Genomic DNA, 26668 nt, shown 5'->3' with positions numbered 1-26668 from the left:
TCTAGGAGCAAAATGCTTCCAGAGCAGCTCCAAGATTTAGTTTATGATATGAAACAAAAATAGCAACAACCAGTTGATATTGTTGGTTAGTAACACAATGAGAGACTACATTTGACTTCATAAGGATCTACGAGTCCAATATCTGAAATTCTTTCTGCCACTTTGCCACCTGCAATATCCTCTATTAATCCTATTCAGGCTCATCTTTCGTCTGCACTTAGCTATCTCAGGCTAAGTGATCACCAGTCCCCCTACTTTGTCTCTCTATATGGAGCCCAACCCTGGTCTTTGATATTAGTCCATGTCTTTTATAAATCTGTCTTATTAAGCTATTGTGGTGGTCTGCTGCACGCAAAAGAATGTAGCAGAAATAAACCTAAAGAATGCACATTTCCTAGCAAGAGCAAAGAAAGGAGGTGTCCATGACTGTATGTTAAATCTGCAGTAACCTATCGTCATGTCTGTGTGGTAACACATGTGAATTTCTTGTTCCTGGTTTACTTCAGACATTTACAGAGTAAATATTTTTTTAACAAAGGATTGTGAGTACTTTCTGAAACCTCTTGCATGAATTCATAAGATAAAGTTTCATGGTCTCAAGACAGTATTGACTGCCTGTTGATCACAGTAATGTGACTACATTCAAAGAGCATCTTCTCTAGTATCCACAAGAATGATTTGGGATGTTTTTTCTAGCCCATCACCTGTTTAATGCTATAATTACTTATTGTTAGGGAACATATGTTAAATGGAGGACACAGTCTTTCTTGGTTGCTGCTTGGATTGTAGGGTAGGAGGTGACATGAAGAAACTGGTTTTGAGGCCATTGGAATAACTGTTTCATTTTTCTTTGATTTCATGTAATCCTTCAGTGTTAGGATTGTTTCCTATTTTCTCAAGATTGTTTCCCATTGTTGTTTATAGGTCAATAATGACGGACTTGTACTACCTCAGTCAAACAGATGGAGCAGGAGATTGGCGGGAAAAAGAGGCCAAAGATCTAACAGATCTGGTACAGAGGAGAATAACTTACCTACAGGTAGGAACAATACAGCTTTTAAATCAAGGGAAATTAATTTAAAAAAATATTTTTTTTTGATAGAACACTTAGCTGTATCTTTTTAACAGAATAATTACACGATAATTTTAAGTGAATATTATATATAAATGAATTGAATACAATAGAAATAAGAACATTTGTTTTGAGAATTATTTTATGCATATGTGGAATAGTATGTCAGGCAAGAGAGGATAATGAGAAACGGCTATTTACAGTTCTATTTGTAACTGGGCAGAAGTATATCTGTGCTGTGTTTTTTTTTTTTTTCATTTTTCTGTATCCATGGTTTCCACTTGGTTGTACTTTTCTGTTTGAATTCTTTATTTTATTACAAAAGTTAAATCTTTGCTTTGTATCTACATCTGTTAGAGTATAAGAATGTATATATGTTCGTAGTGTTAAAAATAAAACATGAAAGTCTTCGTATGCAAATTCTGAGCAAACAGCCTGCTCTGAGGAATGAGTACACAAAATTGAAGTGCTTGTATAGAATGCTGTACAGTCCTAGTCTGTTTCAAAAATTGTGTACTCACAGGTACTCATAGTATTTGAGCTCATAAAGCCTTTTTAATGTATATATATGCCTTGTGTATGTCTATAAGATTTAGACAAAACTTAAATACTTACCTTATTTTCTAGTGAAATTGAAATAAAATTACCTACAAACGGCTGAAAGCCCAATTAGATCTTCCTAAAATTTCTTTAGGTATGTACAGGATATAACAAAGGGCTTTCGTCCATGTAGAGGTGACTTGTTTAATAAAAAAGTAAAAACAGTACTAAGAATGAAACCAATGCCAATTCACAACAAATGCAGAATACTAAATAATATTTTGTATTTGTAGCAAAACTAGTAAAAGACTTTCAGAAAGTATATTATGTCACCAAGTACTTCTGAGAAGGGTAAGTGTTTTTATCTCATTACATTGAGAGGAAAACCTGATAATCACAATGATTAGGTGATTTATAGAAAGTTGTGGCATTATGTTCAGAATTTGAATTGGGTCTAATATACTTGGGTCAATTTCCATCATGCAGGCTGTTTTCATTTCTCTGTTTCTTTTACAAATAAGTTAAAAAGGAATCAATCCTAATATTTCTCACATGGGAAGAACTGAACATTTTTTCATATTTGTTCATGTATTTAAAATATAAAATTAAGCATTATAGGTTCATCCTGTAGCACAGAGAAGCATATAATAAAGTGTTTTCCTTCTTCTCTCATTTTTTTTTTCTTCATCTTCTATATTACAGAAGGAATTATGCTGTTTTTTTGTTTTTTATTAGCTCGTGACCGGTAGATGATAGAGATTAAGAACATTGTATTGAAGCTGTACATCAGATCCAAATTTTATGCAGCCGTCTTGCATGGAAGGATCTAGAAAGGGCATGTGTTTTCTTAATACTCGTCTTTGAGATTTAAATTGAAAATGGTAGTACGTGTTTTCCAAAAAATGTAGCTATAACTTTGATAAAGGTTGATATTTTTAGCAAATCAAAAGGTCATTAAAAATATCACTATTTTTGTGCTTCAAAAATAAGCAGCAACACATTAAAATAAATTAAATGGATGTTTTATGAACAGGTATTAATACCCTGTTGTTGTTTTTGTTGTTTGTTTGTTTTGTCATTCTCATATATAATTACTGTCATCTCTCTTTGCCTTTTTATCTTTATTCCTCTGACTGAAAAAAAATTAAAAAAAGAAGGTGGAAACTCTTGCCTACATGCCTATACACCAAGCTGGACATAAACTTTTGGAGCTCTTCTAAAGCTTAAAATATCTCTTGTCTTGACTGATTGATGATCCAAAACTGGAATGTGCCTGTGACTATGTTTTGAAGACTAATTGATGTGTTTTCTAGTAGTTATGTTTAAAAATACATTTGTGGATTTCAGCAATTTGAAGAGTGTAGTGCTGACTGTGAGTAAGCAATGTAAAGCTGTCCATGGTCTGAAACTACAGATATGCACCTCTATTCATAAAATAACCTTGTACAAAAAAAATCAACAAAAAAACAACCTTCCCAGCTCCATACCAAAAACTCTGATGTGAAACATCCAAGTAATATTGGGGTGTGGGGGGGTGAAGAATAATAGTACAGCATGGTTTCTTGCTGGGACATGTTGAACCATGATAGCTGCATTATTTTGGGACGTCTCCCTGGGAAATCATTCAGCTGAATGATTGTGCATAGTGATGACTGCTACTTCATTTGGATGGTATTATCATAAATTTGATTTAATGAGGCTACATTTAGCTTGTTCCCTGTAGTTAGAGCAACACTTAAAAGGCTAGGAGCTTATGTTTAAGCAAAAGACTGTACATTCAGAGATGAGTATGAAGAGAAGTCTGATGTTTAAATTGTCAGACAAGGGCTCCAATAGTACTGTGTAGTATAGTACTCTATTCTAGAAGTAGGATAGAGTGAGAAAATGATAAAAAAAAAAAAAAGGGGGTAGTTTGCTTTACTGCTCTTTCCTTTTTTTGTTTTATGTATTTTAGGGATTTTATGATTCACCGTGCCATCTTCCAATAGCAGAATATTTTTTGCTTTCAATTAAATAAAAAACGCAAATCTGACATTTTGTTCAAATTTTGAGGTTAAAAATATTAGCTAGGTAAAAAAAAAAATGTGATTAAAGTAGTCCGTAACAGCATAGTCCACCATAGTCATACTAATTAGTTGGGGTGGTGTATGTATACATAAGAGAGACTTCATTCAAAGGTATCTGCATTTACCAGTGTTTTTGTTGATTTAATTTGTAACTTATTTTTTTTCTGTCTTAAGAAAGTGTATTAAATTTTCTCTCTTCTCATCCCTCCCCCCATTAAAGTTAATAATAGGTGTTTTTAATAAAAGCAGTTATTTTGATTATTTTGATTGCACATCTCTGGCACTTACTAAATTTTTTTGTAAACAGTTTCATTGTGTATTGAACAGTCTTTACAGTTTGATATTGCAAGCTCACCTTGTTTTTTTCAGTTCTTCTCCCATCTTTGTCAGATCATTGAATTAATTGCACAGCAATGGAAGAGAGGACTTGATTCCTTCCCTAAAAGACTAGAAAACAAACAAACAAACAAAAAAAAAACATAAGCAAATGAATGAATCCAATCATTTTAAAAGTTATTCTTTCTGGGCAAAATAGAAAGACTTAGAAATAAAACAAAATTATTAAAGAGGAAAAGCAGATGGCAAGCCAATTTTTCTGACTTTTTTGTGAAGGTATAAAAAGGAATTGAGTTCTTTCTATCATTTCTGTACTTTAAAGAAAATGTAAAAATGATTTGAGTATTTCTTGAGACATGTCTTGTGTCATCTTCATTAACTTTTTAGTAAATTCAGTTTCTGTAAGTATGGTATTAGGGAAATAACCTGTTTACAAAGTGCAGTCACTGCTGATACCTACACAAAGTTTTATTCTAGAATTTGTATATAGTGCATTGAGGAGCTTCATGTGTAGCCCACCTCCATGCTGCAATGTTTTTCTTGTGAAGCGTGTTTATTGTAGGAGCATAGGTGTGAGCTAGAGGAATTAACATTAGAGGTAGATAAGGCTAACTCTCTTTCCCTACAGCACACATGGTAGTAATAACATGTAAAATCCAATTCATACTGTTTCTGATTAGCAAAGGAAGAAAACTCCCCACCAATACTGAAGGGGAGCTAGTATGAAAAGAACCCATTACACATTGAAAGTACCGTCATAAGGAAGGGGGAATACAAGATTGTGTGAATTGCGTTTGTGGTAACTAGGATGAGGAAGACCTTTCCTTGACATCATTCTCTCAAAACCTGGGATTTTCCACAAAATCTGTGTGGGACTGTCTCCTCCATGAGACTGTGTAGCATTAAGCAATACAGTATTTATTGAAAATATAAAAATCAACACCTTTTTTTAATTAACATTATTGTATTTATAAGGTTACCTTGTGGTTTGTAGCAGACTGCTCGCCCACTCCAGTCTTAACTATCCTGATTCATTAGATGATAATGCATTTTTCTAAACACTTAACATCTACAAACAAAACAGTCCTTTTTCTTAGTAAAATGTATGGTAAATAGCAGTGTTTACTTGTGCTAGTTTGTCATGTATTTTGGTGGCTAACTGCCCACTTGAAAACAGTAGATGGTTATGAGGCATTTAAGCATTACTTCTGACATCTTTCCCATCTGATCCTGATGGCTCTGTGAATATGCTAATTAAAAGACCCCTGGAGAAGGAGGCTCTTTGAGCAACAAGAGAAGTGGGAGATGGGAAATAGTCCCAAGACTATTTTTACTCTAGTCAAACAATGACAGGGAACATTCCCAGACACTGGAACATAATATTCTATATTCTTAAATAGTTAGAACAGCTCCTGGCACGCTTTCAACTCATATGAAGTAGTTTTCTCCCAAATAGTTTTTTTTGCTGTGCTTCAGAGTTAGCATGCAACACTTTTTATAAATCTGCTGTGTGTGTCTACCCTTTTCTAAGAGATTTAGAGAGTTTAATAACATGGGTGCAGTATATTCTATGCCAGCCAGAATAAGTATCAAGCACATTTGATTTCCCTGTATAGGTATAGCCTATATGTGTTTCAGATGATCACGTTTCTAACAGGTTTGACTTAATTTGATTTTTGCTGCTACTATTGTATGCTAATAATCTGAATGGAAAAATAGCAGAAAATCTAGTTTTGGAGCCACATGTTACATGAAGAAAGTACTGTTGTGTTTCAGCATCTTTGAGTGGTTTACAAATTTAGTGGACCACGGCTTTATTTTATTCAAGAGTCATTCCCTGGGAATAAGAAACAATAATTGAAATCATGACATGAATAATTTGTTTGAGTGCATTAGATCTATTTAGTCTTTTGATTTATTTAGAATATATGTGACTAGAAATATGGTCTGCTCTCATCATTCGTGCTGGTGGTTCCACATAAAATATTGCTATTTGTTTAAGGGAAAAGTAAATACCCACTCAGTAGTGAGTATTTCCCACTATAGGTATAATCTCCCTCCAAACATTTCCCATGTTTTCTCTTTTTTTTTTTTTTCAACACCAGTTTACATTATTACTTTCCAGGATTTCAGTCTTTCTCTCTCCCTCTCTCTTTTTGGTTTTAATTAGAGCTAGAAAATTGAGAAAAAGATCTTGTATTTTAAGTCATTGATTTAAGATGGCTGGTTTTAATACCATGAGCATTCTAAACACTTTGAGACTAACAGATGCAGAAGAATCTCACGCTATTAGGTAATAATCCAGTCATGATATTTCTTACTGGATAAGAAAACTGTAGATTACAGTCATCTGCACTGAATTATGAGTTATGTACCTGAGGGAAGGCAGTCATCAGTGTGGATACACATATACAGTTGACTTAATACCACTGAGTAACAGGATCTTGGAGTTATCACAGGTAATTCTATGAATTCTATTTCCATGCTCAACAGTATTTAACAGTGGATCTATATTAAGGATGTGCTGTGCAGTTCTAGCTCCATAGTGTCAGGAAGGATATAATAAAACCAGAAAAACCTGAAGAGGAAAGAAACATGGATGATCTAATATATGGAACTGGCAACTCTGAGAACTAAGACTAATAGGTGAAGATTTCAGTCAAAGAGAACTGAGACAGGCATGTGACACACAGAGGTCTACAAAATCATGATTACTATGGAGAAAGCAAGTAGGGAACCAGAGTCTGGTCTTTTCAGAAGACATATTACAGTTAAAATTAATAAACTTAAATATTCAGAGCAGTCAGTCATAATAGTGTGGAATCTGCTTCAGTTTCTTAATTCTTCTTGTAAAGATGTATAGTGTCAGCATTTCTCTGGTGAACCATAGATACTAAAAATAACTTTTAAATAATTTTATTTAGAGGCTTATGGTTCCTGTTTGGTATATCTCAGCTAAAATAATTTTTAAATGGATGTAGAGGAGCCATTTTAAATAAGTCATATGAAGAGAAAGTAGCTACCTAAGTCAGTTATTTAAAAGAAGACATTCAAGGTTATTCTTTGAAACAGGCAAACCAATGAACATTAATTGAATCCAAGAATAAACACCACTCTGAGCACTAATGCAGTTTTGTAGATTTGCAATGTAATAGGCGATTTGCCAGATGCAATAAAAAGATGTCAGCCAGACTTCTGTATCTCATTTCTATGTAACTACCTTTCTACGGCCCGTGTACCTCCTTACAAAGTTTGTTAAGTACTAAGAAAAAATTAGGGTGTTAGATTTCTCGCAGAGGAAACCTGAATGTGCTACTTGCCTTGTAACCTAGACAGGCAAGGTCATTTGCAGCCTAAAGGACTGTATAACTTATTAGGGGAGAAGGAGTTGGAAACTGCCAATGCTTAAAAGGTAGAAAATAATTGCATATTTCCCTATTTGGGTGAGTTCAGCTGTATCCATTTAGTGGACACCTTCACCACCACCCCTGATGTTAAATGAAAACCTGAAATGCTGAAGTAACAGAGTGGTTTTTGTTTGTTTGTTGATTTTTGGATCAGAGCTGTTCTCCCCTCCTCTACACATATGAATCCACAAGTTAATTTTTTTTTTTAAGTGTTTCATGACTTCAACTATTCAGATTATGTTTAAGATCTTAGTTCTCCAGAAAGTGTTTGCTGGATTTTTGAAAGATCTGATTTGTTCAAAGCTTGAATTATAGAAAATTTCATTTAAAGTCAGTTAGATATGAGAGAGTTTATATTCATGCTTAAATATCAGTATTCTGACAGTTTAGCTGAAAACTAACTTTACATCCTAGGGATTTTATGAAAAAGCTTTTTGGAATGCAGAAGTATATCTAAAGACATGCAAGTATGAATGTATACAGCAAGCAACTGTGTTTTACAGAAAGAAAAACTTAGTTAGATTATATTGTTGTTTCATTTACATACCTAAAAATATTTAATGGTTGGTATTTGGTATTCACATCCCACTCACATATGCCTCCTTTGTTGTGCTTTCTTGGATTATAGAAGTATAATGGTACCTTATTTTATAGGTAGTACTCTTATCAATCTGTTCAGCTATGTGTTTTATTTTCTGTATATGGTGTGTAGTAAGTTAGTCTGGGAAGTAGTCCATTAGTAAGTCCATTCTGTAGACAGGTGAAAATTTTTTTTTTTTTAGAAGTTATGCATACTCATTGAAAAAGAACTAATAAACTTGGAAAAACACCAAAGCAAAATTAAGAAAGCGCATTACAGACCTGAGAATCATGTTAGTTAAATGTGAACTCTAAGTACAAATGTTACGTTCTTCAAACAGATTTACAAATGAGAAAATAATTTAAAATCTTGAAGGTATTCTATTTTACATTAGGATAGTGAAGTATGCTCAATAACTGTTCATGTTCACTGTGAAGAATCCACATAAAATTTTCATGGAGCTGAGGCTTGCTCATTCATTTTAATGAGATGTATTATAGCAGGACGGCTTGTGTGATTTATGACATTTGACAGTTTTTCACACAAAAAAGTATGTATGCCTTTGTGTATATCTTCTCTTCAGCTTTACTTTTTCATCCATACTTACAGAACCCGAAGGACTGCAGCAAAGCTAAGAAACTTGTGTGTAATATCAACAAAGGCTGCGGCTATGGTTGTCAACTTCATCATGTAGTCTACTGCTTCATGATCGCTTATGGCACTCAGCGAACACTCATTTTAGAGTCTCAGAATTGGCGCTATGCTACTGGTGGTTGGGAAACTGTCTTTAGGCCTGTAAGTGAGACATGTACTGACAGATCCGGTACCACCACTGGACACTGGTCAGGTAAGACTTAACTCAAAAAATTTCTCATAAGTTTTTTTTTTTTTTTTTTCTCAGCTTCTCTCACGTACAACTGTTTTGATACTTCTTCCTTGATTGTTATGTATAACATAATAACTATGATTGCAATTGCATACATAAGCATCTTTTAAATTTTATTTATTCAGTGTATTGAAAAAATAATATACTTATTAAGACGCCTCTAGTGCTTTGACAGAGATTTTTTTCTTAATTCAAGTTTTAGGTTTGAAATATAATCCTTCAGGAGTCTGCATCTGTGTTTTGGGACAGGTATGAGTCCAATTTTTGTGGGAAGAGAATAGTAAATAGGGGCTATTGCTGGTAATCTATAGCATGTTTAAAATAAAAAGCAAAATAAATACAATACAAAATAAAAAAGATAATAGTAAAACAATAGGCATTCACACACACCCATACACACCCCAGATTGAAATAACTTCTAATATAAACCAAACTGACTTGAATTTCAAGTTGTAAAAGCAGTGGCAATGGTAAAGACCTTTCTATTTGTAGATCAGTCATAGAATCATAAAACGGTTTGGGTTGGAAAGGACCTTAAGGATCATCTAGTTCACCCCTTCTGCCATGGGCAGGGACACATTCCACTAGACCAGGTTGTTCAAAGCCCCATCCAACCTGGCCTTAAACACTTCCTTGCTGAGAGTGCACTCGATCCCATGTCTATATCATTGACAAAGGTATTGTACCAGTCCCAAGGCAGACTCCTGAGGGACACCACTCATCACAGGCCTCCACCTGGACCTAGAGCCATTGACCACCACTCTCTAGGTGTGGCCTTCAAGCCAATTCCTTTTCCACTGAATGGTCCACCTTTCAAATCCATAGCTCTCCAATTTGGAGATGAAGATGTCATGGGACTGTGTTGAAGGTCTTACAGAGGTTGAGGTAGATGACATCAGTCATTCTTCCCTTGTCAGCTGATTCAGTCACTCCATCACAGAAGGCCACCAGATTGGTCAGGCACCAGTTACCCTTGGTGAAGCTGTGCTGGCTGTCTCGGATCACCTCCTTGTCTTGCATATGCCTTGACATTGCTTCCAGGAGGATCTTTTTCATGATCTTCCCATTTCAACCCTTTTCAAAAATGGGGTTGATGTTTCTTTTTCCAGTCACTGGGGACTTCACCTGACTTCCAAGACTTTTCAAACATGATGGAGGGTGGCTTGGCAACTTCATCAGAGAGTTCTCTCAGGACCCTGGAATGCATGTCATTGGGCCCCATGGGCTTGTACCTTTTCAATTTCATCAGGTGATCTTGACTTGAACCTGATCTTCGATTACAGTGGAAGGGACTTTGCTCCTCCTGCCCTTGCCTAGAGGTTCAGGAGCTCAATAGATATCTTAGAGGTCTAAAATCAACATTTTTTAGTTTTGCAAAATGCAATTTAAAGATAGCTGCTTAAACATAATTGTGTATTTTACACATCGAGACAGCATTTATACCTTAGGTCTGTTCCTCAAAGCGTCAAGATGCTAAAAAACTTTAGCTAAAAAAATCTAGTTGGAAATGAGATTTTTTTCCAGAAATTAGGCTTTAGAAATGGTTGAATATTTTCTAAAAATAAGTAGATTGAAATGGAAAATTGATATCAAAAATTTCAGCTGAAGTTTTACTCATGCTTGGCAAAGTAAGCAACTGAAACAGCCATCTGGACATAGTCTTGGGTAGCCTGCTCAACGTGACCCCAGAATTTAGTTAGAGGCAGTTTTGTGAGCCTTGCATTTACTATAATAAGCTATAAACCAGTGGAACACTTATGCACACATGGCTTAAAAAGACTACATATTTTCACAAAAGTCTTGAAATAGATAATTATTTCCTGCAGTATGGGCTCTTGCTGATGAAAGTACAAATAATGTTTGCTTTTAGCTCTCTACAGATATTTTTAATTTAGTCTCTACATCAGGATAACTTGTTTGAAGGCTGAACATGATCTTGGTATGATCAGATTTTCTTCTAATTAATGAATGCCAGTAGTTTGAATTTCAGTGCTCTAGAGAGAGAAAACATTCAGCAAAGAAAGACTCCATCTATGATCCCTACTAGCTAGCCACTAGCACTACAGAGTGTGTTAAATTCTGATCTTCTGAAATGGCGTGATCACTGAGGAAGAATGATACTGACAGTTGATCTGTTGCATTATTTCCAGTGTGGCTTCAGTATGAATCTGCAGAGAATACTTAATTGCCAGTAAATTTGAAAGATATTTTATCTTCCTGAGGTTTTCTATGTTTTTCTTGTCTCCCCAAATTGATATAGATTTTGCTCTCATTTTTCTTTTATTCCCTGTCCTCTAAGTAAGTCTGAAATTCTTAACCAAAATTAAAAGGTTTGTCTGCAGAACTGCACCTTTAACATTTTTTTCTAATGTATTGTGAAATCAGCATGGGATTTCCTAGATGTTTAAAATAAATATATATAAATGCATTAAAATTTATTATTATTTACATTTATTGTAAACAATATACTCCTACATACTGTACATACAACGCTTTGTATAGAAGATTTTAATAAAAGTTGTTTTTAATTATATATATGTATAATTATTCAAGTGAATACTTGTAACAGGATATCAGTATAAATTACAGAAATAGGCCAAAAAGTCAGAAAATATAAATTTAAATAATTGCTTTCCTATAATTTGCAGACAGTGCATAGAATAATAATTGAGTAAATGGTGTTTCTTTCCTATAATGACAAAAATTGTTTAAATCTGTACATTTGCCTTTCTTCTTATCATTTATATAGACTCTTCTTGACACTTATTTTAGTTGTATTATCAACATCGAGTTTTGAGGTTTCCAAAGTCTATCCTGGGCAAAACAATTTAGATAGCAATCTCTTCTACACAGAATTAAGTGTCTTATATGGTCATTCGGTCCACCCCCCCTGCTAAAAGTAGGGCCACCTAGAGCAGGTTTCCCAGGGCCATGACCAGACAGCTTCTGAGTATCTCCAAGCACGGAGATTCCACAGCTTCTCTGGGCAAGCTGTGCTTGTGTTCAGTCACATACACGGTAAAGAAGTGCTTCCTGATGTTCAGATGGAACCTCTTGTGTTTGAGATTTTGCCCATTGCTTCTTTTCCTGTCACTGGGCACCACTGAAAAGAGCCTGGCTCCATCTTCTTCATCTTTACAGTCTCCCCTCAGGTATTTACATGTCCTGTCTCTTCCCCCCTCTTCATCATCTTCGTGACCCTTCAGTGGAGACTTTCTTGTAAGTCCATGTCTCTCTTGTAAGGGTAAAAGATTAAGACTCTCTTGTAAGGATATTTTGAGCATGAATATTTTTAATTCCCAGTTTATTGTTAATTCCCAGTTATTTTTAATTCCCAATTTAATTAATTAATTTTAATGTTCTGTTATCATTGCAACGTGCAAAAAAAAAAAAAGAGTAGGCCTCATTTTTACTTGCTGATTTATGACAACTGGGTCATAATTTCCAATATTTCTCCAATAATTTCTCCATTCTCCAATAATACATTGAAGGAGGGCTATAAAACAATCAACTTTAAAAAAAAATAAAGAAGAAACAATACACTAAATGGGAAAAGAAAATAGATTAAGGACAGGTCAGTATACAGTTAGACGTCATATCTGCATTACATGGTGGACAATGACATTTGCATGCTTAAATAACAGTATGTGCTTCCATAAAGTGCCAAGCCACTAAGATGAAAGATAGCTTGAAAAAGGAAACCTGAAACAAAGTTTCCTGTGGTAACATTTGAATATTGACTTTGCTGTTTCTAGTCTTGGTTTGAACAACAAATGCTTTTAAGGCAGGGCTGCCCAGAGGGCACAAAATGGCGGAGTTGTTCATGTTCAGTACACATCCTTGAGTACTTTGTACAGTCTTGGGCCCCTCAGTTCCAGAAGGACATCGAGTCCCTGGAACATATCCAGAGAAGGGCTACAAAACCGGTGAAGGGCCTGGAACACAAGTCCTGTGAGGAGCGGCTGAGGGAACTGGGGGGGTTTGGTCTGGAGAAGAGGAGGCTCAGGGGAGACCTTATTGCTCTCTACAGCTACCTGAAAGGAAGGTGTGGGGAGCTGGGGGTCAGCCTCTTCTCACAAGGGAGGCTTAGGTTAGGAATTAGGAGACATTTCTTCTCAGAACAAGAGGTCAGGCATTGAAACAGGTTGCACAGGGAAGTAGTGGAGTCACTGTCCCTGGGGATGTTTTAAGGAAAGGTTGGACCTGGTGTTTAGGGACATGGTTTGGTGGGTGACATTGGTAGTAGGGTGATCGTTGGACCAGAAGATTTTGGAGGTCTTTTCTAACCCTAATGATTTTATGATTCTCTATGATTTGGAGGTAGTGACAGCTTTCAAGTATCGACTGACCTACAATTTTAAAATATAAATTAACTAATATGTTTATATGTATAATTCAAGACAGAAAATACTGTGGGTACACAAAATTAATTTTTAATTTATTAAAGCCAACCAGACAACAGTAATCAAAAGGACTAAATGAAAATTACAAACCCAAACAGTAAAAAGTTATTGAGAATCTACTGCAATAAACAAACAAACAAAATTTTTATTCCATGAACTAGGTCTTCCTTGACAGTAATTTTCCTTGTATACAAATCCGATGAATATTTTCTATTAAACTAAAAAAACTTTTGAACTTCTATACATCTGTATTAATTATGTTTTGCTCCCATACTTCACTTGCTCTGTCCTTTTTGTCCTTTTTAAATTTCTGCATTAATCCAACTGTCCTTTGTTTCAGTTGGATTAATGCAGAAATCAAGCTACTGATATATCACGGTTCTGTTTTTTTTGTTGTTGTTGTTATTGTTTTGTTTTGTCTTTTGAAGGTGTTTTGTAAGATTTAACCAGCTGATTTTACAGTGAAGGAAAACACTTCACATATAGAGAGAAATGAGATGGAGGGAGAGAGAGACTGATCTGTCTTATTGAGCCTACTGTAAGAGATATATTGTCTTTGAGGTCACTGCAAATCTCCTAACAAGAGTTTGAGATGGTTAGAAATTCTGAAAAAGTTCTTTTCTAATGGTTAAAAATTGATTTCTTTAGAGTTGAGCTGCTTTGAAATCCTCTTCTGATTAGAAGTCTGAATCAAAAATTTTCAGAGTATGCAATACTCAGAAATAATGAAACTGATAGAGGTGAATGATTTGAAATCATACATTTCAATGTGAAGATCAATAAATGTTTAAAGCAATGCCCAATCAGGTGTAATGAGGCAAAAATTTGAGTATAATTGAAAAGAAGTTACATTCTTTCCAGGTAGAAATTATATATTGTGAGAGACAGGTAAAAGACTTTTGTTCTTTTAAATTTAACTATGTTTAAGCTAGTACTATCACCAACAGTCCTGATAAAAGTACTGTTTGTCTTTTTCATTCTCGTCACTGAATTCATATTAGGCATAGAATTTTTTTTATCATTGCAAGTCAGTATTTAGTGCTGCTTTTTATGAAATGTACATCAATTACAAAAAAACATAACTTGATGCTTTCAGGATGTCGGAGAAACTGAACACTAGGCTTTTTGTAGCTTTCCATTAATTTAAAAAAGTAATTGTGATCTGGTTATGAAACATGAGTAGAGAAATTTGTATTTTTTTTTTCCTGCTAAGAACCAGTTCTTCTCATTAACTTTTATTTTCATCATTCTGATGTAAAACAAGCATAAACAAATGATCTTCAGGACTTTATTAAGAGAATCATTGAGAAAATAAGTGGTAATATAATGGAACTCTGCTCCAATGTCAATTTGCAGTAAAAAATGCCCCTGGTAAATATATTGGAGTATATTTTTTCCCTTTTGTCCTTCTTTAAGAAGGGTTTACATATATAGACCTGTTCATTGCAGCAGTAAAGAGTCAAGGCTTCTTTTTAGCCCCAAAATAAGTTAAACTGAAGCCCAGAAGAACATTATTTTTTATAAATTATTTGTAAGTTCTTGTTATAATCCTTTGCTTAACATGAAAATGTCTGTCAAAAACAAAAGAAAACAACAGCAATAACAAATGTTGAATTTTCATCTAAATATATATTTCATCTAAAGGATATTTTAGTTACTGTAATACCCATGCTTTTTTTTTTTTTTTTGGTTTGATGGGGGATGGAAAAAAAAAGAGAAATGTAAAGAAACTAAATTTATTTCATGTAGGTTATTGTCTGAAAATTGGAAATTGGTGTCTTTATTACTGTTTCTTTGATACACATTCTCATGCCATTATGATATTACTGTTTACAGAAGCTCCTAAAAGCCTTGTTGTCAGGCAGATTTCCCAGCCTATTTTCCAGGCAGATAGTAACATAGACTTCAAAATCTTGCAGTCAAAATTGAGACCATTCAGATAGACACAGCTGAAAATATTAGTAGGGTGAGTAATTCTATACCTAGTGAAATCGACATGAAAACACTTAACTTGGCTTAATTTTTAAATATGGTGTATGGCAACATTATTGAAGTTTGTAGTCCCATCCTGCTGTTTAGTAGATTGGCATTCATTGCAAACATTGCAGAGAAATGAAGATACTCTCAAAAGTTATTTCTATGCCTGGAGTGGAAGTAGGATCAAGTAGTTATATATAGAAACAGTTTTTGAAAAAGAACAGCATTGTTCTGTTCAGAGAACTGAGAGTAAGAACAAAACAGAAATATTTAGATGGACTTCCACTTTGAAGGAAACTCCACGTGTAGAAGTACCACAGTCAGAAAACACCTGCATGATGTCACATAAGCTCAAATGGTTTGAGTATCAACATATAGGTATTAATTATCTCCTTAAAAAAGTGATAATTAACTCAGTGTTGCTCCAATTGTCCTTTAAATATTATCCTACTATGTATTTCTTGTCAACAGTAAATATATATATATGTTCTCTTATGTTAAAAAAATGTCAGGGCACTTCAAAGATGAACAAGACACTAAAAATTGAAGAGTGTATATCAAGCTGCTTCTGGCGTGTGAATTTCTTACCTCTGCTGGGAAGATGATATAGCAATGAATGTTGTCAGTGTCACTTTTTTTTAGATATGAACACAGTAAGAATATCAAGAATTAAATACATTCATTAAGGAAGAAAAGATAAAAAGATGTTGTTTTTTTTTTTTTTTTTTTTTTTTTAAATATAGGTACTCTCTTCAGTTGTTGCAGTTGTTGCAACCTGTACTGCAGTAACAGCACTTCACTATATGATATTTTTAAGCCCCAGCCATCTTTATTGCTGTAGTCTTTAGCCATTATTCATCATTATTTTTTAGGTTAAAATTCACCTTGTGTGGTTCTTTGCTTGGTATTTTGTCAGTCTAGGAAAACTTTTCAGACTGAGGATAGTTTTCCTACACATTCTTACGCACAACTTTGCAATTAGGATTACTCTGGCCTTAAAACCCTGCCCTGGTTTAGGTATTTGGCTTATATGGATTTTTTTTTTTAATTTTTTTTTTTTGGTATACTACTTGTCAACATTTTTTAGATGCAGGGGACGTTTACCTGTAGGTACGACAACTAAATAAGAGCAAAAACTGATCAGAAGTGACTGGCCACTTCTCCAAGAGAAAATCATTCAAGAGAAATCATTTCAAGAGAAAAAGGTGCATTGGTCTTCTACCTACATAGCAAGTACATTATTCTGTTAACATTTCATGTGAAACAATATTCATTTAATATTCCTAGGGAAAAAAATACCCACACAACTTTATTAGAATCTCATCATTTTGGTATTAAATATCTATTGGATACCATCTAACATGTTTTGAAGAGAAATCATTAGAACCTATTTTCCTTTATCTGTTATTGCATAAATCCCAAGACAAATCACAAAAACATAGTTATTTTCTTTGCAAGTGCCCTTAACTGCTATAAGAAGCAGTATTATTTTTTTAGAAAAGCTTCTAGTAGTGTGTATATTAACGATACTTTGTTACTGTAGCAGTTGTGAAGAAAAATGTACTTAAATGTGAGTTATATTCCTTGTTATTGATTCTTCCCTTACTTCTTTCCCTTACTTTTTTTTTTTTTTTTTTGGAAATGCAAAATTATGTCTTCAGACCACTTGAAAATAGGCATACACTTTATGACTGAAGACCAGAGAAATTTCCTTTTCCATTATTACAGAATGACCCTCTTTATTTTCCTCTGTTTTACGTTAGCACACAATGGAAGTAGAATGTGTCCCCATTTCTATTAGTTTCTTTTAGCTACCCTGTTGAGGTGAAGCATGCCTCACTGCTATGAATTTCCAACACTATAGCAGTTTTATTCTCTACTGTTTTATTTATGATCAACTAAAACATCTTTTTGTCTATGTGCACCTTGAGGGTTATGTTCCATCTGGACTTGCACATGAAGGCATTTTTACTAATTCATTGGAAGATATGCTCTCGGGGAGTGTTCCAAGTGTTTAAATGTAGGACAAAACAAGATTGTAAGCTGAAGTTATAAACCATTAGCTCAAAAAGGCAATAAATGTCTGTTCTAAAAAGGGAGCACTTAGCTGCTAGTTGGGCAGCCAACTCCAGATATTAAACCCCATTTTCATGACCTGTTGAGAACTTACAGGTCCCCTAAAATATAGGTTGTTTTGTTTTTTTGCCCACTTAAAAATGTTACAGACTTGTATGCACGTCCAGTTAGCTTATACATGACAGAGATCAATCCCTGCAGCTGTTAAATGATTATTAGAAAAGAAAGCTGTTTATCATCCATTCCAGAAAAGACAAACTAATATGCAAAGAAAGTATTTGGAAGTACTTTTGGTTATATAGTAATTAACATTAGGCGCAATCATCTTCAGTGGAATTACTTCAAATTAAATCTGAAATTAGTTTTTCATCAATATTTCTGTAGAGATCTTTTCTATATGTTTTTCTAAGTAATTTCAGCTATCCCTGTGTAAGATCTTACCTTTAAATTGCCAGCTCTTTCAACTGTTTGGGTGAATGAATAAACCTATATAACATGTCAAAAAAACCTTTGCATTGTAAATATATATTTGCCTTTGCAAATATATTTTTTATCACATTTTCCAGTAGTCAGTGAACTTGAACTCTTCTTGGATAGGTGCCCTTTTCATTTAGGCTGTACAGAAGAAATGGGACATGGTTCAAAAGAAGTTTGAATATATAAAGATAAAGGGAAAATAAATTACTCTTAAGCTTCTTGGGTTCTACTTAGTTTGATTGTCCACTGAAAATACCTTCACTCACTGATAATTTGAAGTCAATTTGTGGAATCACAGTCTTCATCTGTAAACTTTTCAGTTGGCATGCTGAAAATCTAAACAAGTGTGGAAGGGAAAATCTTTACCTTATCATATTCTCTCAAAGTGTCATGGTGATGGCCAAAACAGCTTCTGATATGTAAGTGATAAGAGTGATTTGAAAATATAGTTCCTCATAACATAGTCCATCTGAGCTTAGGGGAATGGAGGCCCTAAAGGCAATTAATAGTTACTTCTGCTTTAGTTTTGCTTGCTATTTCAGAGGCAGAAATGGACATGCCCAGTTCATGTTTTCATTAGGTCCAAGAGTGACAACATACAATAAAATCTTGTTAGTTATAAGGACAGTAAGATCACTACTTATGTTGCATTTTTGGTTATATGTGGGATTTTCAAAGATCCAAAATGACATGGGAAAATAAATACTATCGAAAGTCAATGAATGGAACTTGTGTTACAAGACACACTGGTAGTTTAAGAGCTGTGGAAGTTAGAACTTTGCTGGAGCAGAAATAAGAGAGCCAGCAAATATTTTCCTTTTGGTAAGACTGATAAAATAGTATACTTGGCAGAGAATTTATTTAGCTGTTTCCTGAGAGAGCAAATGTTTTGTCATCATGCTATACCTTCCTATTTGCTACTTTCTTCTTCTAACTTCCTACAGCTTCCAGTATTTGCTAAATTTGAAAGAAAGTCGTATGTTTTGTTAAGATTCAGTAAGGATCATCAAAATGGGTAGCCTGGGTATGTGCATGTAGCCACAGAAGCCAATATTCAGACCAATACGCAAGTAAGAAACAGTGACAGACTTATGACAAATGTCACTTTTCAATAGCAGGTGGTGAGGAGAGGAGAGGAGAGGAGAGGAGAGGAGAGGAGAGGAGAGGAGAGGAGAGGAGAGGAGAGGAGAGGAGAGGAGAGGAGAGGAGAGGAGAGTTCAGTCAGAAGGGACCCACAAAATGGCGTCTGAGGAGAGGAGAGGAGAGGAGAGGAGAGGAGAGGAGAGGAGAGGAGAGGAGAGGAGAGGAGAGGAGAGGAGAGGAGAGGAGAGGAGAGTTCTGTCAGAAGGGTCCCACAAAATGGTGTCGGAGGAGAGGAGAGGAGAGGAGAGGAGAGGAGAGGAGAGGAGAGGAGAGGAGAGGAGAGGAGAGGAGAGGAGAGGAGAGGAGAGGAGAGTCAGAAGGGACCCACAAAATGGCGTGAGAGGAGAGGAGAGGAGAGGAGAGGAGAGTTCAGTCAGAAGGGACCCACAAAATGGCGTCTGAGGAGAGGAGAGGAGAGGAGAGGAGAGTCAGAAGGGACCCACAAAATGGCGGGAGAGGAGAGGAGAGGAGAGGAGAGGAGAGGAGAGGAGAGGAGAGGAGAGGAGAGGAGAGTTCAGTCAGAAGGGACCCACAAAATGGCGTCTGAGGAGAGGAGAGGAGAGGAGAGGAGAGGAGAGGAGAGGAGAGGAGAGGAGAGGAGAGGAGAGGAGAGGAGAGGAGAGTTCAGTCAGAAGGGACCCACAAAATGGCGTCTGAGGAGAGGAGAGGAGAGGAGAGGAGAGTTCAGTCAGAAGGGACCCACAAAATGGCGTCAGAGGAGAGGAGAGGAGAGGAGAGGAGAGGAGAGGAGAGGAGAGGAGAGGAGAGGAGAGGAGAGGAGAGTTCAGTCAGAAGGGACCCACAAAATGGCGTCTGAGGCGAGGCGAGTTCAGTCAGAAGGGACCCAAAAAATGGTGTCCGAGGAGAGGAGAGGAGAGGAGAGGGTGCAGGAAAAGCCCTGAATGTTATGGCATATAAATCCTGAAAAAAAGAGACTGTATTTTCAGTTTCTTTAAAACTGAATTGCACCACATTTATTCAAGACCTGCATGCCTAGAAATGTTTGGTTAGATAAAGAGTAATTTAAAAACTTGGTAAGTGGTATCCAGTTTCAAAAACTTCTTATTACAATGCAAAATCTTAGAAATAAAGCAAATAAAAATACAATTTGTAGTATGACAAAATTGGATTCGTTATCTCATTTTAATTCCACTTTATAATTCAAACATGGCATAAAGTTCTTAATAGCTGACTCTCATAAAAATGTTTGTAAATGTCCAAAACAGAGTTGTAGGAGATGTAGTGTGCAGAACAGAACAGATAAAAGAAGGATACTTTTCCTTTCTTCTGAACTAGTTGATGATTCATAAATAGCAGAACACACCAGAACATTGCATAGTTTCTATTAGATATGTTTTTGTCTGCTTTGCAACAAGAAACATTAAAATATCATTGAAGTTGATGAACCATGAACCTGCTGTGTTTGCAGTACATTGCAGTAGCCTGTAAGACAATGAGGAGCCTTGTGAGAATTCAGCACAGTCCCTCTCACCATATTATCTTATGCTAATCTGAACAGTATTCCTAGCACTCTGACACCTCTTATATGATTGAATTTAGAATTTTTCCCTCAGAGTGAGGATTCAAATTGGCAACAGGTCTTTCAGGTTGCTACTTAAGAAGAGCTGTGATTAGAGTCCTATGCAAGTTGATATTGCCTCAAAGAAATCTTTATTATAAAAACAGAAAAGCAATGAAGCTATTCCATTTTTATCAGAGTTTGGTTGGTTTTGATTCTAGCAACACAAACTCAAATTAAATGGAAATTCTCATTTAAACAACATAAATGTCCTTAGCACAATGTTCATAGCATACTTTTAGGTGCTGCTTCTTGAAAGACTATCGTGGAAGTAGATGAATTTTGAGATAATGGGAGAATGTATGAAGTGTTCAAACAGTCTTTTCTGTTAACCAATAGTATTGATTGTTACTTGGAATAAGGACAACATTTTCCCATGGAAAGTAATTCACACCCAACAAAAACGCCCATCCAAATACAGCTCTGAGCTGGTATTCAGATGGAAGTAAGTGGGAATGTATGACAAATTTTGAGCCAAACCAACATTTTTTAGTCTTCAAATAAATTGGTATGAAATATACAAATATACAAACAGATCTAAATAGGATTTAGGTTAGGAAAACTAATACTAAATCTGAAAAGCATACAGGCAGTAAGTTTATGTCAAATCACAAAAAGTCCTGTGAGCTATAAAGTAAGCAATTAAGGCACGTTGGGATATTGTGGTGAAATGTTATGCTTCATATAACAAACACAGTGGATTTCAGTATTTAAAAAGTAATCAGTGGGACTCCTGCAAACTGAAACTGTATATTACTGATCTGTTAGTGGTTAACATATGAAAAATGGTGAAGAAGAACTAGATGGTGCAACTGGCATGGATTCTTTGAATAAAAACCAATTTATTTACAAGTCAGAATCACAGAATCACAGGCTGAGGTTGGAAGGGACCTTTGAAGATCATCAAGTCCAACACCTCTGCCAAGCAGGTTCACCTAGAGCACGTTGCATAGGATGTTATCTGAGCGGGGTTTGAATATCTCCAGAGAAGACTCCACAACCTCAAAGTCCTCAGTTTTCCTCCAGAGTATTATGTTATGATAAGAGTAATATAAATATTGTAGTACTTTGTGATTATTACAAAGAAGTGTGATCTTCTGGTTATTCAGGAAAGGAAAAATTGATTAAGTCACAGAAATTTGGAGGGCAATTATGTGGGTAAATACAAACCGAGAAATAGCACCTTGAATCACATGAAAATTAGATAAGCTATAATTTGAATTACAGGGGAAAATTTTGGCAGCTATAAAAGCAAAATGAATCACATTGTAAAAAGTAGCTAGAAGGACTACTGAAATGTTGGTGACCTATTAACTGCAGAGGTGTCTTCCAACCTAAGTAATTCTATGATTCCATGATCAAATGTCAAAGCTGGCCTTGAGCTGAGCAGGAAATTGGACAGGATTGGCCAGTGATTGACATGATTCTGTGATTTGAACTATCAACATCAGAAAAAGACAGATTATTACTTTTTATGGCATGATGCATTATTTAACTGATTTCAACTTGCAAGTAGAAGAATGAATATTTTAAGATTTAGAGAATGAGTATCTAAAACTAGTGAAATCTTTGTTTAAGTAGATCATTTTAATCCAACTTCACTGTCTTCAGGACAGCTACAATTTGTATCAATCAACAAGGCTTCTGAATGTTTTTTAATGTATATGCTTACCTATTAATCCCAGTTTTGTTTATTTACTATATCATTAATCTCGAAGATGCGGTAAGATGAGCTCTAGATTTATAATAATCTCGCCCATTAGGGATCTTTCTACAAACATTGAAAGTTTTGTTTAGAATGCTGGAGAAGCACCAGATTTAGCACTTCCATGGCTTCAGGCTAAATTTATTTATTGCAGCTTTCTGAAGATGTACTGCTGAACTATCATCTATCTAATTATAAACAAACTCAAATGGTCAATGTTTTTACTAAATGTTTTCCTGTAAGTGTGATATAATGCATATTAAAAATATGAATTGCCTTCTTGAATTAAGTATCATCCGTACCTGCAGTACATATTCTGTGGGAAATTATTCTAAAAGATGCCTTCATAGTGGTGTTATGCAGCACAGCGATGTTTTATTAACATTTATAAAGACAAATTTTCCAAATCTGTTAAAAATCAATTGCAAGTATACCTAACCATTTCAAATAAGGCCCTTATTTAAATAAGTATTTCTCAGAGAATTACTGCTGAATCTTGACTATTTTTGGTAAGCCCTCTTGTATTAGTGTAACGTCTGGAAAATCCGTGACTTAATCATGCAATTGTCTTATTTCTAGGACTGTCACAAATATACTGGAATGACTTTTGGTGTATACAAAAGTTTTGTAACCTTAGTGATATCTAACTGTTCTTAAAATAATGAGGCTCATTATGTTTGCACTGAATTGATTTTGTCAGCCAGTAGGTTTACTTGGTCTTCTGCAGTTTGATTTGCTTATATGTAAAACAGTTTTTTTTCCTGGATGGTGAGCACTTATGCAGCGAATGAACTATCTTCGCCAGGAACCACTGCAAGAAATGAAAATATTCTTTTAGATGAAATGAACAGTGGAGAAGTTTTATCTGAAATGTTTAATGTTACAAAAATGTAATGCATTATATAATGTTGCCATTTGTTGACATTATTTATTTCAGTATATGAAAATGCCTTTGAATTATCAGTTATGTAGATATTTACATTGGAGTAATTTGTAAAAACTGAGTTAAAAATGTTTAAGGGCAATCTAGCCTTGAATGACAGTCCCATCTAAAACATCTGTATGTTGTTTTAGTTGGTATTTTAAAGATAACAAATTCTTATCTTTAAGTAAATCACATACTTTTGTAGTGCTTGGATATTTTCCTTGATCTGTTTAGTTTGCTGCTTAGATTCATAGTTTAAGTTCTTCAAGACAAGAATTGTCTTTCTGTCAGTAGAATAGCTAATTCAGTGCTTCTAATGATGTCTGAAATGCTGAGATTTGCTATGTTAAAATGTATTCAAAAAGTTGAAGGTAAGCAAAAAATACTCATAAAAAAACAATAGTGCTGTATAGTTGTTATTTTTTTAAACAGTTTCTTATGCCTAAAGGTATTTTTGTTGTTGTTTTCCCCCTGAAACTGAATTTAAGCATTTTAAATAACAAGTTACGGCCAAGTAAACCTTAGCACACATTAATGCTGTAGTCATATATATATGAAACAAAAAGTATGAATATATGAACAGGAGTGCAACTTATATTTTATTTATTACCAGATGCTAAGAATTTAAAGACCTTCAACACTGTTCTTTTGGGATAGATTGCTAGATACCGTTTATACATAATTCTAGTCTGAAACTGTGTTTCTTTTAATGTTGTCTTTGAAAAAGTAGAGAAAGGTTTTGGTAGTCTTTTTGAAGCTGAAGCCACTGTTTAGCTGATATGTTTGGGATGTTACAAGTCAGTGGTAGAGCTTATTAATAAAGTAAACTACATGACTCATCCTTGTATGTATTTTAAAACAGGTGAGGCTAATGATAAGGATGTCCAGGTGGTGGAACTTCCCATTGTTGACAGCTTGCACCCACGGCCACCTTATTTACCATTGGCTATCCCTGAAGACCTGGCTGATAGGCTAATTCGTGTACATGGGGATCCTGCAGTGTGGTGGGTCTCACAGTTTGTCAAATACTTGATTCGTCCACAGCCTTGGTTAGAAAAAGAAATAGAGGAAGCTACAAGGAAACTTGGTTTCAAACATCCAGTAATCGGGTGGGTATTATTTTCTGTTCAATTGCCTGTACTTTGATATGTGTATATAGCTATTCCTGTTCATAAGGAATTGTTTTATGGTGGTTGTCCAAGAGCCTCAAGTATTTTGAGGAGACAGAGGGTCCTTTCTAGATGAAGTAATTGTTTTTTTAATTGTGTGTAATATAAGTTGATCACAAGTATTTCTTCAAAGCATACTTCTAGACCTGTAGTTGGAAAGCATTGTATAAAAGGAGGCTCAATAGAAGGTTTGTTTAAGCGTCCTTTGATATTTAGAAATGTAAAACAGAATTTCATTCATGGAGTTGCCTTACAGTTTGTATTGTAGACACTTTTCCGTCTGTGTCTTCTTTTCAAGTGACCATTGCTTTTATAGCTGAGGGAAAAAGGCTAAGTCAACATTTTACATGCCACCATACATGGCAATTAAGTCTTCTTCATTCTTTTCTTTCAGTTATTTCAGTTATCCAGTTATCCTTTACCTTCTTTATAAGATAATTATGTTGCTTCCAAGAGGTGGCTGACAGTGAACTTCATGTTAAAAATTTTCAGATATGTTTCAGATTTTGCAGTTAATAATGCGTAATTTCTGCTCTTTTCCAGTGTTCATGTTCGAAGGACAGACAAAGTAGGAACAGAAGCAGCATTTCATCCCATTGAAGAATATATGGTGCATGTTGAAGAGCGGTTTGAACTTCTTGCTCGCAGAATGCATGTTGATAAAAAAAGAGTGTATTTGGCTACAGATGACCCTTCATTGTTGCAAGAGGCCAAATCCAAGTAAGATGAATTATGTATATATTACAGTTTGTTCCTGCTGGTTACAATTACAATTTACAGTTTCTGGCTATTGTCGGCACAGATCATTATTTTTCCCATCATTTATACAGCTAAGATTGCATTTCAGCTTCCAGAGTTTCTGATTTTTCTCTTAGAAATTCTTTTTTGGATGATTTCTTTTCCCAAGGATGCTTAAATATAAAGCTTAATTCTACATTTCACCTAGAATGGCTATCTAAAAACAACCCAATGGTCTAAAAGGGAAGTAAAAATAAAATATTTTCTTAATATATCAATGTAAATAATAAACACACCAACATACATAGAACATATGTATTAAAAAGAAGCTGTTTTGGAATAATGTTACAAACTAGTTAATGTATTGAGAAGTTTCATCTGTCCAAACAATACCTTTCTGTGAACAGTTGGTCTGTGAGTTGGACTCAATCATCCCTGTGATTCCTTTCCAGCTCAGGTTATTCCATGATTCTAGTTGCCAGATAAATTTTTAAACAGTAGTTCAAAAACTCCTCAAGCGTCTTTGGAAAGGTTTCTCTCTATTCACTACATGTAAGACATGTTTTTTTCACAGTACCCATTGAATAAATGTAAAGTATGTCCTTAAATGTACGTGGGTTTCTTGGTCTGTACAACTGTCTTGGTCCCTTTTTTTGTTCTGTCCTCTTCTATCTCTTTAGAACATGGATGTCACAACTTGTCCTAGCTATATGACATCCCTGTCTATTGTAGCAAATTTAACTTTAAACCTGGAAATGTGTACTATGCATCCCAACATGGCCTTTATTTCCCTGTACAAACTTATTGTTAAGTTGCGTGTTTTTCCAGGTGTTACTGAGATGGTAAAACCTACTATTTAGTAAAAGAAAGCAGATGCATATGGAAGAATAATGTTCCTTGAGGTGTTCATGGCATATAAACAATTTCACAAATGCTTATTTGCCCTGACTGTGGAAACTAGGATAAACTTTAGATCCATTGAGTTTAAACATAGTTGTTACTGAGTACAGATTAACATATTTTCCCTTTGAGTGCTATTTGTCTGCCTACTGAATAGCACCAATTTCTATTTTCTTTTTGTCTCTTGAGCAAAAGAATATATATGATTTCTTTTTTTTTTTCCTTTAAGCAAGGAAACTAAAAATTTTAAAATCAAGATAACTTGAAAATCGCAGGTTTTGAACTGTTTTATTCTTGTTAGACATGCTTGGAAAAAATATTTAAGATAACATATTGGATTATAAAACTTCTTTGGCATATACAAGGTAAGCAGAAAATGTTATTTTGTAATAGATGAATTATCTACAGCATTGCAAACCTGTGTATTTTAGATCTGCTATTTCTGTTTTTCTTTCATTTCTAAAAAAGCAGTTGTTTAAAATTAATGGAGTTTTGAAAAAATTAAATGAATGTGTAAAACTCCACAGGTGATGGCATTCTAATCCTTCCTTTTTTGTATATGTAGGAACAAGAACAGCAGCAGAAACAATTATGATAGCATAAAATTTAAAGTACATATCTGAACAATGAAAAGAGGGGCAATACAAGGTTGAGGTTGTAGTACTTAGTGAATTACATTTTCCTAAATA

At 34.8% G+C, this 26668-nt stretch overlaps 1 protein-coding gene across 3 annotated transcripts in view; it reads left to right on the top strand.

Moving 5' to 3' along the window:
• Positions 1–26668, top strand: part of FUT8 (fucosyltransferase 8) — a 91120-nt gene that overhangs the window by 53339 nt on the left and 11113 nt on the right. For all 3 annotated transcript variants that reach the window (XM_032189178.1, XM_032189177.1, XM_032189179.1), the window contains 4 exons: positions 925–1039; positions 8611–8848; positions 24035–24281; positions 24885–25061. In XM_032189178.1, coding sequence (XP_032045069.1) covers positions 925–1039; positions 8611–8848; positions 24035–24281; positions 24885–25061 — 777 coding nt within the window. The remainder of the gene's footprint in view (positions 1–924; positions 1040–8610; positions 8849–24034; positions 24282–24884; positions 25062–26668) is intronic.

Source organism: Aythya fuligula, chromosome 5 (genome assembly GCF_009819795.1).
Source record: "Aythya fuligula isolate bAytFul2 chromosome 5, bAytFul2.pri, whole genome shotgun sequence".
Lineage (NCBI taxonomy): Eukaryota > Metazoa > Chordata > Aves > Anseriformes > Anatidae > Aythya > Aythya fuligula.
Note: the sequence above shows the minus strand (reverse complement) of the source record. Positions and strands in the feature narration are given on the sequence as shown.